General features: G+C 40.4%; 1 protein-coding gene across 1 annotated transcript in view; it reads left to right on the top strand.

The window, feature by feature from the left end:
• Positions 1 to 1186: 1186 nt before the first annotated feature.
• Positions 1187 to 16239, top strand: part of TRPA1 (transient receptor potential cation channel subfamily A member 1) — a 67050-nt gene continuing 51997 nt past the window's right edge. The window contains exons 1-4 of the mRNA XM_058528997.1: positions 1187 to 1277; positions 1952 to 2205; positions 10355 to 10514; positions 12136 to 12311. Coding sequence (XP_058384980.1) covers positions 1187 to 1277; positions 1952 to 2205; positions 10355 to 10514; positions 12136 to 12311 — 681 coding nt within the window. The remainder of the gene's footprint in view (positions 1278 to 1951; positions 2206 to 10354; positions 10515 to 12135; positions 12312 to 16239) is intronic.

Genomic DNA, 16239 nt, shown 5'->3' with positions numbered 1-16239 from the left:
CAGAAAGTGGGGGGAAAAGGTCCGATCTATAACACCAGCCATCTTTATTTTTCAGTGTTAAAACAGGAGAGGACAAATTAAAAAGAATATGTGATTTGGGGGATGAAAAAGGGGTACAGAAGCAAAAATGCAGAAGGTATCATTCTGTAGAGATTCCGTGCTGGCAGCTGAAGCCAGTGAATATTACACAGGAGGAGTGTTGGCCTCCTGTGACCCTCCTCCCAGCACCCAATTTACCCCTGGAATTCCCTGACCCCCACATTTCTCTCTAAGACCAACACAGCCAACTGATGCTTGCCACCATGACATGCCCTCTGCCCAGCTTCCAGACTTCTCTTTATTCTTTGTTTGCCTTAGTGACCCTTTTCAGCTAAGTGTTAGGAGAAAAGCAATTGACCTAAGTAATTGACGATAACAAAAATCTTAATATTCTTATGAAGTGTTTCCTTTTTAAAAGAAGGACCTAATATATGGAAAATTCCAGGTGGATAGCAGTGACTCAAAGTTATTCTCTTTCCCTTTCCCTCTGCTTCTTTTCTTCATTGGTTTTTCCAAAGACATTACCTACCTCAACCAAATAATAGCAAGGTATGCAGCCGATCCCTGTTCTGTACTCCTCAATGCGGATGATGATGGGAAAACTGAGCAGGTGGTGAAGTTGAACGTGGTATCTGTCGCCAAGCTTTCAGCAGGCCACATTCATAGTCTGATGACTGGTGATAACTTCAATATCATCCTTCCAAGGAATTCCATTCCAGGGGTGGAACTGACATGGATATGGCAACCTGACATATCTACTGGAAGATCTGGGGGACCTTCCCATAGTTCCTCAATATCATCGTGACCATTCTACCTACCCTTGAGTTTAGCGCAGTGTGGCCACTAGGTCAGGCAGCCCACAAACATTTATTTAGTGCTGGCTCTATACCAGGTCCTGGATCTACACGGGTCTTGCGTTAGGCGCTGGAGATCACCAGGTGAATATGACAACCTAGGGCCTTAAAAGAGCAGACAGATCGTCCAAACAGAAGACAGTAAAAGCTAAGTTCTATACTGTGCAAAGTGTCATTAGCTTTGGAAGGAAGTTTTTTGCTTTCTAACCCTGTGGCCTAAACATAGTGGCAACAGGTTCAGAGGTTCCATTGTCCCTACATAAATGTGAACTAGCCTCTCCAGCTGAGAGGAGATGGCTTCCACGCAACAATTTACACCTATGCTGTTGATTAAGAAAAACGTAGCAACACAGGTCCGTGAAGATAAGCCTTTCAAAGCCGAGGGTAAACAAGCCCACACCGGTCAATACGACTAACCTTCAACGCAACAGTCCTTTTATTAGCCATGCTGAGACACCAAACCCCTAGGGGCTTAGTATTGTCATCCACAGGAAACGGGAACTGAGGTTCAAAGCGCACTGGCCTACTAGCTCAGACCCGCGCTAGGCTTTAATCATTCTCCCTTTTCTTTTGGAAAGAGAAGTTTTTCTAAATACCTTATTTCCAAATCAAAGAGGCTTCTAAAATGAAGTGGACTTGGGAAACCCAGACCCAGCGGTTTTTAGCTGGGGAAAAAAAATCCTGAAGAGTAAAAATCTTCCGAATATACCCAGTTATTCCCTCTCCCTCTCCCTCTCCCTCTCCCTCTCTGGTTGTGGGCAAGGATGGAGGGGAGGAGCTCTTAGGGTTTTTATTATAAAAGATTCCAGATTCCCTGGAACCACCCTGACCTGATACCTAGAGTCTCGGGGTGCGCTGCTGCAGCTGCAGCCCAGACAAGCAAGTCGTGCTCACCGCCTAAAGCGGGGAGGGCCCTCGCCGCGCGGGGACGCGGGGTCTGCGTCCTTGCCTCCTCCCTGCGCCCCTCCCACTTCCCGCGCGACAAGTAGCTTAGGCAGGGACTCCTTCCAGAAGTTCTCCCGGCCTCACGCAAAGCAAGTTTTTCGCACCCCGGGAAGTGCGCGGTGCAGAAGCGCTCGGAGCTCGGGACTCGGGCGCGGACCCGGGCGGCACCCCGGCCCCCGGCGCCTGCTCAGCGCGCTCTCTCGCCCCAGGTGCCCGCGCACGTGGGGAGCAGCTGGAGGAGTCCGGGGTGGGGTCAACGAAGCGCAGCCTGAGGAAGATGCTGCGCCTCGGGGAGAAGAAGGAGCCCCAGGGCGTTGTCTACCAGGGCGTGGAGGACGACATGGACGACTCCCGGGACTCCTTTAAGGTACCCGGGGCGATCGGGAGGGGTCCCCCAGTCCGGGCGGGGGTCGGCTCATCTGAACTTTGCGCTCCGGGGTGCGAGCTTTCCCAGCGGGCAGCCCCGGGATGGGAGGGCAGGAAGGGCAGCGGGATGAGGGCTGTTTGCTTCGGGGCGTGTGTGCGGTGCAGGAGGGGACCCGCCCAGAATGCGGGGAGCTGCGGGGCCGCGTTCATCAGTGCCTGCTGGATCTTTCTGTTTGCTTGTTTGTTCACCCTGTTCTTGCGCGTGGATGGGCAACTGCAGCCTAGGGAGACCTACCCAGAAAGCACCCTCGGCATTTGGCAGAATTAGCAACTGCCTAAAATCAAGACAGTTTTGGGGCGTGTGCGGTTTCGCTTGACCCTTTTGTAGCTAAGAACCAAACAGTTAAATGGCTGTATCTGGTAGTTGCATGGCTATTCAAGAGGGGCGGTGGAGTTGGGAAGCGTTCTTGTCTCGTGGAGTGAAACAGAGAAACCAGCGCCTGCGTTGATGGAAGCGTTACAGGGAATGGCAGGACTGGTAAATTCCTGCAGGGAATGCGGGCGTCGGGAAAGACTCTGTGGAGGAAGAGACCCTTTGAATATGGGTAGGTGGTCTCCCCGGAGCTCCTAAGGGCTAGGATGGAGCTTCTATTTCTTAGGCAGTTCCTGGGACATTCTCACCCAGAGGCAGCACTACCTACCACTACCGTCTAAGGGCAGAGGCTGTTGGGTGCTTAGAAAACCCGCCGATGGGTTTCCTCACATTGCCAGCAGGAGGAAGGGTCTCTTCTTAAACGTTAAAATATCATTAAAAGAGTTTCTCCAAACCCCCACCATAGATCCCTTTCCACAGTGGAACTGTTACGGTTCCTTATGTATTTTCCAGGGGAAAAAATGCCTATAAAAATACACGTTCGTATATGTTTTTTATTTACAAAATATGAAGTCACAGAGATTTGCACTTTGATTTACTCACGAAATATATTTTAGAATACTTTTCAAATCAGCACCTGGAGGTGTACCTCACTCTTTTTAGCAACTTCATAGTATTCTTTTGTATGAATGTATTATGATTTATTTAACCAGTCCTGCATCAATGGACACTTAGGTTGTGTTTTTGTTTTGTTTTGCTATTACGCACGTGATTGAGTGTGTCTGTGAGTGTGGATGTGGCTTCATCTGTCTGTCCACTGGTACCTTAGTGACTATGTATGTATGTTAAAGTCCTAGCCGGGTCAAGAGGTATGTATAGCTTTAATTTTGGTAGAAATTGCCAAATTGCCCTCTAAACAAGTTTCATGAATTGACACTGTTGTCTGTCATGTGTGTGAGTCAGGCGTGTGTAGTAAAGCACATAAACCAACAAACCAGGCATCCCAAGGTGAGTCTATTTGCACATCCAGATTAAACACTGACTTTTTTTCTCCTACTTAGTATTAGCATATTAACCAAAGTCTTTTGGCTTAACCCAAAGAACTAAGGTCATGAGTGGGTTTCAAACACTCAGATAGTGTCTTTAGAATTAATATTATGAGACAGGAAGAAATTTTAAAATTTCGAAAATCACACCAGAAATGTGTCCTTTACTTACTGATGTTGTTTTGTTTTCTAGAGATATTTGCTGAAAGATATCTGCAGCACAAAGTCTCAAACTTATTTTTCTTCATGTTTTTGTTTAACTGTCTTTATTTAGTTTCATTGCCTAAGTCAAATAAAGCCATTTATGTTATTTAAGCCTTTTAGAAGCCACAGTAGAGCTCGTAGATTGAGGGATTTATATATTTTCTTTTATTACCTGCAGTACTTCCAGATCATTCTGTAGGAATCTCAGTGGTGAGACTCATTGCAAATCAATACGTATAACACCGTGGAGAGTTGTGAACTCTAAGGATTTCCTGGTTAAAAAGATAAGGTGTATAGTATTTTGTCCAGAACACACATGCTATCTCAGGAATACTAACAAGATTGAAGGATTGAGAAAACTTAGAAGATGAGAAATGTGGAAAAAGAACCGTCTAACTGATGCCTTTAGCTTTTTCCAGTGACTTCCTGTGAAAGGAGTTAATACTTTAGCATTTGACCTCTCATTTGTTATAATCTCATTACTTTCCCTCTTTTTTGCCCCATTCCTGCTTACATGCATGTCATAAAAGCAACCTAAAACAAATGTATTTGATATCTCCATTTAAAAAGGCTTAGTTAGAATGAGCTTCTTTAAAAGTGATGTAGTCTATTATGTTCTGTGTCTAGTGATATAGTTCAGAATGCAAAAGAATCCGAAGTGACCCTGTGATAGTAGAAAACTACGTAGAATGAGTATATAATAATTTGGCTAAATGACACCCTTGGCTTACTTTCAGAGCTTTCTTAAGAAACCTTTTCAAAGCCTGATGTACCAGGTCATGTACTCTTTAGTTTCAGACTGTTGAGCACATCTGATGAGCTTGTACGAAGTATTTAGATGCTCTTTTGTCATTGTGAATTCAGCAGCACCTTGTGAGCATCTGAAACTAGTACTTGCTCCCAAGAGTGTGTAGTTGGGTTTGGGTTGACAGCACATCACTGGACAGACCTATACATTGCGCTTTCTGTCACTGTGGGGTATGCGATACAATCCCTTTATTATCACTGGAAGAAGAAATCAAATTCAAGAGCTAAAATACTTCCAAATGAATTTAGGTAAACAATTTCTTTGACAGGGTGAGACATTGAGAAAGAGCCTCAATATCTGTAAGAAGTGCATTTTTTAATCTATTCCTGAATATGTGTAAATTTGGAAATGGTTGTATGTTCATTGTCATATCCTGCCTTCATCAAAGCTATATGTAGCCTATATAGACTTTTGTTGTTGAAAAGTGACACATCTCCATTTAAGGGACCGCCATAGAGAAGTGATTTCTTAGGTGCTATTCTATGATAACAGAGCAAAAGCCAAAGTTCAAAATTTTAAGATTTTGTTTTATTTATGTTAACTTGACATTTACTGAATGAATCCTAATATACTCAATTCTTTATTCACTGTATTAAAATACATTAAATACTGTAACACTTCATTTTATTTCATGATCACTTTTAATTTCAGTAGTGAGAAATGCTCTGGTTATCTTTAAACTAACAAATTAGTGTTTTTGACACATGTATTATCGTGTGTAAAATGTGACCAGTCACAGTCAAAGGTAGAGTTAAAGCAAGTGCCTGGATCATTTGTTTGGGGGAGGTTTCTGCATGTTCAGAAAATAGTCATTTTACAATGGATTCCATGATAAGCTACTGTCTTGTAGAACATTTTGCTTTTGGTCCATGGGATGAAATATTTGCTAAGAAATAGCTTTGGAAAAATTTCAGACAGATGTATTATTTAATCATGTATTTGCAAAGCTGGAAGAAACATCGAGAGGTAATTTTAGTCTACATATTGCCATAGGATTGTAATGAGGTTCCATTAATTTTTCCCATTTATTTTTTAAGCCTCTAGGGAATTAAAATTCACCAAACAGTTCAGGGAAGTTCTAGTGTGTGTAATAGTCCCTATGGCCTCACCTGCTGCTCTGTAAGGCCTCTGGATTTTCCTTCTTTCCTTCTTGCACTCTCTCTTTCTGGAAAAATTATTTACATACCTGCAAGTCTCGTGGAAAATAAGTATAAAAGTGTGTAGCAGGCATTTCACATAGACACTGTGAGGTGAGAACTAGAGAGTGTTTCTCAAACTTTTTTTTGTCTCAGGACCTCTTTAAACTTAATATTGAGGATTCCAAAGAATGCTTGTTTATGGGGTTATAGCTGCCAATATTTACTATATTAGAGGTTAAAGTGGGGAAAAATTTAAAAGCATGAGAATACATAGCACACATTTTGGTAAGCGTCAGCTCTGTGATGTCACCACACGTCTTGTGGCCTCTGGAAGACTCAAGTGTGCACTCATGAGAGACAGAGAGGCCGGACTAGAGGATGGCATACTGTGGCTATCACGGAGGCCTTGAGGAGGAGGGAAGATGTAGGACAGCTACAAGAAGATAGGTGGAGTGGAAACTAGGAGAGAGAGAAGGATGCCCATCATCCAAGTGGAAAGCCGGGTAAAGCTGATGGATCACACTAACACGTAGCACAGCAGGTGCTGGAAGGGCCTGGCTTCCGGAGTAGAACACTTGCATGCAATTCAGGGAAATGCTGGAGTCTGACTTCAGCCTCAGTTTGGGGCCAAAATCTGCAATTCAGCTTTGGCGACCAAATATCAGAATACCTAATTCAGTGCCATTTCTGGCGTCTCTGAACTGGTGTGTGATCAGTGGTACTATCATATCTAAACAATGTAAAAATGTTAGCAATAGAAAAGGTATGTCATTCATGTTTATTGATATTACCTAAAGGTTCACTTTCAAATACAGGCAGGAATTCTAGAAGCAACTTTAAATAAAAATCTTGTCGGTTAATTGAAGTATAATTAAATATAACTGTAATTAAAGATTTTTAAAATTCTTAATTTTCTGTATGTTAAGAATTTTCAAGTAGTTGAATAGAGAACTAGATTGTCAGTTAATATGGATATTAAGAGAGGATGTGTTAGTTAATTTTAGGAAGAACAGAATATACTTTTTGGTCCAAAATATTTATAAGAACTTAAGTAATAATGCAAGGCAGGATAATAGAAGCAAATTTATGACAGGAAGGCTTTTGTAAAATTTTGTTTACTGTAGTAACATTAATAACATTAAATAAAATAATTTTTAAAGCTTTATTTTATTTTTAGTGAGTTTATTCCATTTAGGCCATGAGCTTTTCAAGAAAAAGTCCTCTTTGAGAATTTTTCATATTGTGTGGGAATGAATCAAAAGCAGAATGTCAACACTGTCACTTCAGAATTTCACCAGGAGGAAACCCCATGTCATCCACGAGCAATCATCTTCAGTCCAGGCATAATCAAGATTATAAAGAGCATGAAGAAGAAAACGAAGTGTTAGAGAAAAATAAGATAGTCAGAAAAGCTCTTGTTCCTCCAGTGACATTAGTGGAAGTGAGCATCTGTTGGAATGACACTTTTGCAGGCTGGTGACAGCAGCCAACTGGGCCAAAACTTATTAAGCCTGCCCTACAAAGTCTCTTCCTCTGCTGTATAGTGTCTTAGTCTATCACACAGTTTATTCTATAATGATGGTTTTGACCTCAGCTTCAGCTTCTGCTGTATGTTGGTTTTTAGCATTCTTCAGTCAGCCAAAATATGTATTCCACGCACCTCCTGTTCAAATTCTGACTTTGCCACTTACTGTGTGCCTTTGGGCGAATGACATAACCTCTCAGTGTCCTGATATCTGGCCCTGAGTAAATGCACAGTAATGCTGGCATTTCCTGTGTGCAGAGAGGAATGAGGGGCGACCCTGACCTAACTTGGCCTGGTGCAGGATTCCAGTAGTCAAAACGGGAGGACTTACTCCTTCTTGGGGGTGAGTGGGCAGCCATTCTAGAGTGTGGATCAAGTGAATTAGGTGACAGTGCTTCGGTATGATTCTAGCTCCGGTATATAAGGAAACATTGGGTGGGAATTGACTGTTGGCAGGAGGGCCAAAGAGAGAACACTAATTTAGATTCCTGGACTTAATCCTGGCATTCTTGAAAATCTTTTTATCTAACCAAAATCCCTTGTGCTGTAGTTTAAGTACATTTTCACCCGACAAAGAAAATTCCTCTTTATTTTTGCTATACTTATTATTTCTCAGATCACGTCCTTACATTTACTTCAAAACTTTTCTCAAGGCCTTTATTCCTACAGCATATATGAGTTTATGATCAGAAAATCAAATCATTTATTTAATGTACTTATCAGTGTTTAGGCATTTGCTCGTACCTTCTATATGTCTGTAAATATTTTGTGTTTTTCAAAAAAAATATTTACTTTATTGTAAGTGTGATAAATAGTTTTGGATGATAACTTTTTTTTTTTTTTTTTTTTTTTTTTTTTTTTACATTTTTATTGATATTTTAATGGTTTCTAACATTGTGAGATTTTGGGTTGTACATTTTTGTTTGTTCTTCACCCCATATATGACTCCCTTCACCCCTTGTGCCCACCCCCCACCCCCCACCCCCCACCCCCACTTCCCGGGTAACCACAGTCCAGTTTTCTCTGTCCATGTGTTGGTTTATATTCCACATATGAGTGAGATCATACAGTGTTTGTCTTTCTCTTTCTGGCTTATTTCACTTAACATAATACGCTCCAGGCCCATCCATGTTGTTGCAAATGGGACGATTTTGTCTTTTTTTATGGCTGAGTAGTATTCCATTGTATATATATACCACATTTTCTTAATCCAATCGTCAGTCGAGGGACACTTAGGTTGCTTCCACTTCTTGGCTATGGTGAATAATGCTGCAATGAACATAGGGGTGCATAAGCCTCTTTGGATTGTTGATTTCAGGTGCGTTGGATAGATTCCCAGTAGTGGGATGGCTGGATCATAGGGCATCTCTATTTTTAATTCTTTGAGGAATCTCCATACCGTTTTCCATAGAGGCTGCACCAATTTGCATTCCCACCAGCTGTGTATGAGGGTTCCTGTTTCTCCACATCCTCTCCAACATTTGTTGTTTTTTGTCTTGGTGATTATAGCCATTCTAACGGGCGTGAGGTGGTATCTTAGTGTTGTTTTGATTTGCATTTCCCTGATGATTAGTGATGTTGAGCATCTTTTCATGTGCCTATTGGCCATCTGTATATCTTCCTTGGAGAAGTGTCTGTTCATTTCCTCTGCCCATTTTTTGATCGGGTTGTTTGTTTTTTTGTTGTTCAATTGTGTGAGTTCTTTATATATTATGGAGATCAACCCCTTGTCAGATGTATGTTTTGCAAATATTCTCTCCCAGCTGGTTGGTTGTTTGTTCATCTTGATTCTGATTTCATTTGTCTTATAAAAGCTCTTTAGTCTGATAAAGTCCCACTTGTTTATTTTTTCTTTAGTTTCCCTAGTCTGGGTAGGCATGTCATCCGAAAAGATTCCTTTAAACCCAATGTCAAATAGTGTGTTGCCTATATTTTCTTCTATGAGTTTTATAGTTTCAGGTCTCACCTTCAGGTCTTTGATCCATTTTGAGTTAATTTTTGTGTATGGCGATAGCACATGGTCCACTTTCATTCTTTTGCATGTGGATGTCCAGTTTTCCCAACACCATTTATTGAAGAGACTTTCCTTTCTCCATTGCATGTCCTTAGCACCTTTGTCGAAAATTAGCTGTCCGTATATGTGTGGTTTTATTTCTGGGCTTTCAATTCTGTTCCATTGATCTGTGTGTCTGTTTTTGTACCAGTACCATGCTGTTTTGATTACTATTGCTTTGTAGTATGTTTTGAAGTCAGGAATTGTGATGCCTCCTGCTTTGTTCTTTTTCTTTAGGATTTCTTTAGCTATTCGGGGTCTTTTGTTGCCCCATATAAATTTTAGTATTCTTTTTTCTATTTCTGTGAAGAATGTCATTGGGATTCTGATTGGGATTGCATTGAATCTGTAGATTGCTTTAGGTAATATAGACATTTTAACTATGTTTATTCTTCCAATCCACGTGCATGGGATATCTTTCCATTTCTTTATGTCATCGTAGATTTCCCTCAATAATGTCTTGTAGTTCTCATTGTATAGGTCCTTCACCTCCTTGGTAAGATTTATTCCTAGGTATTTTATTCTTTTTGATGCAATTGTAAATGGTATTATCTTTTTGAGCTCTCTTTCTGTTAGTTCATTATTAACATATAGAAATGCAACTGATTTTTGTAGATTGATTTTGTACCCTGCAACTTTGCTGTAGTTGTTGATTGTTTCTAACAGTTTTCCAACAGATTCTTTAGGGTTTTCTATATATACAATCATGTCATCTGCAAATAGTGAGAGTTTCACTTCTTCGTTACCTATTTGGATTCCTTTTATTCCTTTTTCTTGCCTAATTGCTCTGGCCAAAACCTCCAGTACTATGTTGAACAGGAGTGGTGAGAGTGGGCAGCCCTGCCTCGTTCCTGTTCTCAGAGGAATGGCTTTCAGTCTTTCCCCGTTGAGTATGATGTTAGCTGTGGGTTTGTCATTGGATGATAACTTTTTAACGATTAACTTATATTGATAAGTTTTACATACACTTGTTTGAGGCAATAATTTTTTATATGCTTCTAGGTGGTTTGTGAAAGAAGTACATGTAGATTACAAAACTTTGTGAAGAAACCAAAGAAATTAAGGAAATATGATGATATGAATGCCTCCCCTTTGCATCATGCTGCAGAAGAGGGTCGGGTAGAATTGATGGAGATGATCATCAATGACTCCTCCTGTGAAGGTAACAAAATGTTACAATGAGTGCTCCATAAATCCATCATCCCATTAGATTCACTGGGAAGAGTGGTAGGAAGTGATTCTGAACGGTAGATTAGTTCCAGATTATAAAGGGCCTGAATATCTCACTCAGGAGTGTGGTTTTCGCTACAGGCCAGTAGTGCTCTTCAAGTTTTCCCACTGAAATTCTGCCAAGATAGTGCAGCGATCTGGGACACCCCATAACAAGCACAGATTTTCTTTGAAGTTTTATGATAGATCATAAAATTTCCATGGACCTATTTCCATTGAGGTCATTCTACACTTAAATTGCTTATCATTGAATACAGTTGAGACTCCAAGAAGATGTAACATGCTCCCTCACCCCAGCCGTGTTTGAGAAACTCAACTGTAGTCAGCTAAGGAAAAGGGATACCACAAAGACTTAAGCAGTGAGGTGGTGTGATAAGACCTTTATTATTTAAGATAATTCTGTCAATATTGTGGAAGATGGATTGGAAGTGGAAGCCTGATTAAAAACCTATTTTAGTAGTAAAGAGAAGATGAGAGCCCACCAGGGTTTTGAGGTTGGAATAAGGAGAAGGGAGAGATTCAAGAGCTATTTTCCATGTATAGTGGACAGCGCTTGATAAAAGATTGAATGTGAGGAGTAAGTAGCAAGGAGTTGAACTAACTTTGAGATTCCCAATTTAGGAAATTAGGCTAATAGTATAATCATCCAGAAAAGAAGGCGTGTAAGAAAACAGAAGAAAAGTGAGTGTGAGGGTGTGAGGGGATAATGAATTTGGTTTTGCTCATGCTGAGTTTGAAGGGCCCAGGGGACATCCATTTGGAAATATCCAGTAGACTGATATCTAGTTTTCTGGTAGACTAGAAATATAGAAGGAAAGGAGCCACCCCCAAGGGCCATTGTTGCATAGGAAGTAGGTGAGGCTATGGAAATTGTATCGTATTGTAGAAATACATGGAAACCATGTGTGGCGTCAGGGGCTCAAGCTCTAATTCCGGTCTTGTGGCTTATTAGTGGTGTCTTTTTTCTCCTCCTAAGAACATTGCAAGGTATACATATATATTTATTTTCTTTCTTTTTTTTTTTAACCAAATTTGAGTACGAGAAAACTGATGTTCAAAGAATTAAGGCAACTTACAGAACTCCTTACTAGCTGTGTAACATTGGCAAGATTTTGAATTTCTTTGGGCCTCATCTTTCTGAAAAACCTTCCTGGTTCCTTGTAGGCTGTTGGAAGGTTGAATGAAATAATGGTTGTATGAAACTTAGTAGAGTGCTTGGCATACAGTTATTGCTTTTATATAAGCTCAATATTTTATAACCCTCCTCAAATTCATACCACAGATAACATGTAACAATAAGAGGAGCTATTTCTTACGGATGCTATAGATAGACATCTAGCTCATTTGACAAAGTCAGTGCCATACTTCCGGGCATCCCCTATAGGTGTTCATTACATGTGTCTTGAGAACTGAAGCTATGTTTTTCTTTTTCGTAAAGAAGGTGAAGCCTACTGCAATAGCACTTGTCACTGGGCTTTGAAGTGAATAGGCATGCAGCAGGTACTGAATACAGTCCAAGCAAAATCTAACCCAATTTTGGTGCCTTTCTCCAGTGCTGAATGGGATGGATGATTATGGAAATACTCCTCTGCATTGGGCTGCAGAAAAAAACCAGGTTGAAAGTGTTAAGTTTCTTCTTAGCAAAGGAGCCAACCCAAACATCCGAAACTACAACATGATGGCACCCCTTCACATAGCTGTGCAGGGAATGCACAACGAGGTGATGAAGGTAAGCCTGCCCGCTGGTTTCCAAGGCACTGACCATCGTAGCGTGGGCTGGGACCCACATCCAACTATCTCTGCCTGGGCCAGGATGGCCAGTCTAAGCTGCCAGGGTGAACGAAATGTAATGATTACAACGTTAACTTTACTCCTGATCAGCTGATTATATGGTGATGATGATGAAGATGATGATGATAACAATAGTCTTATCTTTATTGAAGAGTACTTATGTACCAGCATTTTTTTAAGAGCTTTATATGTTTTAGTTTTTTAAATCCTCATTAAAAAAAAAAAAAAAAACCTATGGAGTAAGACTATTATTATCCCCATTTCATAGCTGAGGAAGCCACAGCAGAGAGAGAATTAAATAACTTGTCTAATGTCACATAACTGGTGAAAACAAGAATTAGGAATTTTGTTCTCATCTTGATGTTTGCAAGTTAATGCTTTACCACTTGTACCTGACCGATTTAATGATTAAAAGGAAGAAGGTGATGAGTGCCTCAGTGAAGACAGAAAACACAATTATGATTTACTGTTTTTGTTAGAACACATAATTATTCTCTTGGGAAATTTCTTCTTTTATTCAAGGCTTGAGAGTGAGTTTAGTCAAATAGAGGAAACCCTGGTAAATGCCTAAAGGGTAAGGTTTAGGCTGTGGCTTTGAAACGACATCTCAGAGTCTCACAGACACACTAGAAAACACAGGTGCTTACTTAAAGAGGAATGTAATTTACAAATGGATCGTGTTCCAGATTCATTTCTAAGGTAGGCAATTTGGAACTTTTAATATGTTTTCCTGTAGAAACAATATGTTGAATAATGACTTGGCTATTGTGCTAAGCCACATGTCTTAGTTCAGGTTGCTATAACAAAATACCATAGACTGGGTGGCTTATACAACAGACATTTATTTCTCAGCGTTCTGGAGGCTGGGAAGTTCTAGATCAAGGCACAGGCAGATTCCATGTCTGGTGAGGCTGATTCCTGGTTCATAGATGGCCATCCTCTTGCTGTGCCCTTACATGGCAGAAGGGGCAAGAGAGCTTTCTGCGGTCTCTTTTATAAAGGTACTAGTCTCATTCATGAGGGCTCCACCCTTGTGACTTAATCACCTCCCAAAGACCCCACCTCCTAATACCGTCATACTGGGGAGATTTCAACATATGAGTGTTAGAATTTCAACATAACAAAAACATTGGGTCAATCGCACCACACCAAAACCTACTTTATCTATAAATCACCAAAGAGCTCTCTGGGGTGTCCACGAGCTCTGTGCTTCCTTTAGTGCAGACACCTTCCTCTCAGCCCTCTGAGTCCTTGGATCTTTTAAGCTTTCCCATTGTACCTCGTATATAGCTCTATTATAATTCTTAGCACATGGTATTGTAATCAAATATCCCTGGGCTTCTCTCCCCCTCTGGCTGGTCATCCTTGAAGGAGGGACTGTGTGTGGCTAATCTAAATATCTCCAGTCCTCAGCACTGCTGGTAAGTGGTGGCTCTTCAATGAATGAATGCATAATGGGCATTTTGGCTAAAGGAGAAGGGAAGAGCTTAGGTATCAGCACCCAAGAAGATGGATCAAGACAGCCCCTTGAGGAAGTTATTGGAAAGGCCTTTGGCAGTCGGCAGTTTGCTTTTTAAGTGTCTGCATTATTCATGAGCCAGGTGCTGCTTCTGTATCATCTAGATTGGGTCATAGTGACCACAAGGACATCCCCCCCTCACCCCCCATGTCACATCTTTCCCCTGGAACTCTTGTGCTTCCTCTGAAGGCTCTTTTCAGAAACAAATGCCCATTGACTTAATTAATCTTGGCTCTGAAAGCGTGGTTTGGGAATTCAAAGGCAGGTAACAGTTGAAAGGCTACTGTTAATTAGAAATGAGAAATCTTCAGACTAAGAAATACAAAAAGGTAAATATCACGTAGAAATAGAAAATAAGTTTAGAAATAAACCCATAACTGGTTTATAAACTGGATGGTGGATAAAACAAAGATTTTCCTGGATGACCTCAGAACAAGAAGAAAAGTAGGGTTATAAGAGAGTTGAAATAATTGTGTCTCCTTTACTTGGTTTTACCAGAGGTAACTTAGTCTAAAAAATATTTTTTTTTTTTTTTTTTGAGTTTGGTATTTTTTTTTTTTTATTGATGTTTTAATGGTTTCTAACATTGTGAAATTTTGGGTTGTACATTTTTGTTTGTCCATCACCCCATATATGACTCCCTTCACCCCTTGTGCCCACCCCCCACCCCCACTTCCCGGGTAACCACAGTCCAGTTTTCTCTGTCCATGTGTTGGTTTATATTCCACATATGAGTGAGATCATACAGCGTTTGTCTTTCTCTTTCTGGCTTATTTCACTTAACATAATACGCTCCAGGCCCATCCATGTTGTTGCAAATGGGACGATTTTGTCTTTTTTTATGGCTGAGTAGTATTCCATTGTATATATATACCACATTTTCTTAATCCAATCGTCAGTCGAGGGACACTTAGGTTGCTTCCACTTCTTGGCTATGGTGAATAATGCTGCAATGAACATAGGGGTGCATAAGCCTCTTTGGATTGTTGATTTCAGGTGCGTTGGATAGATTCCCAGTAGTGGGATGGCTGGATCATAGGGCATCTCTATTTTTAATTCTTTGAGGAATCTCCATACCGTTTTCCATAGAGGCTGCACCAATTTGCATTCCCACCAGCTGTGTATGAGGGTTCCTGTTTCTCCACATCCTCTCCAACATTTGTTGTTTTTTGTCTTGGTGATTATAGCCATTCTAACGGGCGTGAGGTGGTATCTTAGTGTTGTTTTGATTTGCATTTCCCTGATGATTAGTGATGTTGAGCATCTTTTCATGTGCCTATTGGCCATCTGTATATCTTCCTTGGAGAAGTGTCTGTTCATTTCCTCTGCCCATTTTTTGATCGGGATGTTTGTTTTTTTGTTGTTCAATTGTGTGAGTTCTTTATATATTATGGAGATCAACCCCTTGTCAGATGTATGTTTTGCAAATATTCTCTCCCAGCTGGTTGGTTGTTTGTTCATCTTGATTCTGGTTTCATTTGTCTTATAAAAGCTCTTTAGTCTGATAAAGTCCCACTTGTTTATTTTTTCTTTAGTTTCCCTAGTCTGGGTAGGCATGTCATCCAAAAAGATTCCTTTAAACCCAATGTCAAATAGTGTGTTGCCTATATTTTCTTCTATGAGTTTTATAGTTTCAGGTCTCACCTTCAGGTCTTTGATCCATTTTGAGTTAATTTTTGTGAATGGCGATAGCACATGGTCCACTTTCATTCTTTTGCATGTGGCTGTCCAGTTTTCCCAACACCATTTATTGAAGAGACTTTCCTTTCTCCATTGCATGTTCTTAGCACCTTTGTCGAAAATTAGCTGTCCGTATATGTGTGGTTTTATTTCTGGGCTTTCAATTCTGTTCCATTGATCTGTGTGTCTGTTTTTGTACCAGTACCATGCTGTTTTGATTACTATTGCTTTGTAGTATGTTTTGAAGTCAGGAATTGTGATGCCTCCTGCTTTGTTCTTTTTCTTTAGGATTTCTTTAGCTATTCGGGGTCTTTTGTTGCCCCATATAAATTTTAGTATTCTTTTTTCTATTTCTGTGAAGAATGTCATTGGGATTCTGATTGGGATTGCATTGAATCTGTAGATTGCTTTAGGTAATATAGACATTTTAACTATGTTTATTCTTCCAATCCACGTGCATGGGATATCTTTCCATTTCTTTATGTCATCGTGGATTTCCCTCAATAATGTCTTGTAGTTCTCATTGTATAGGTCCTTCACCTCCTTGGTAAGATTTATTCCTAGGTATTTTATTCTTTTTGATGCAATTGTAAATGGTATTATCTTTTTGAGCTCTCTTTCTGTTAGTTCATTATTAGCATATAGAAATGCAACTGATTTTTGTAGA

This window comes from Diceros bicornis, chromosome 33 (genome assembly GCF_020826845.1).
Source record: "Diceros bicornis minor isolate mBicDic1 chromosome 33, mDicBic1.mat.cur, whole genome shotgun sequence".
Lineage (NCBI taxonomy): Eukaryota > Metazoa > Chordata > Mammalia > Perissodactyla > Rhinocerotidae > Diceros > Diceros bicornis.
The sequence above is the reverse complement of the archived record's forward strand: the minus strand, read 5'-3'. Positions and strand labels throughout refer to the sequence as shown.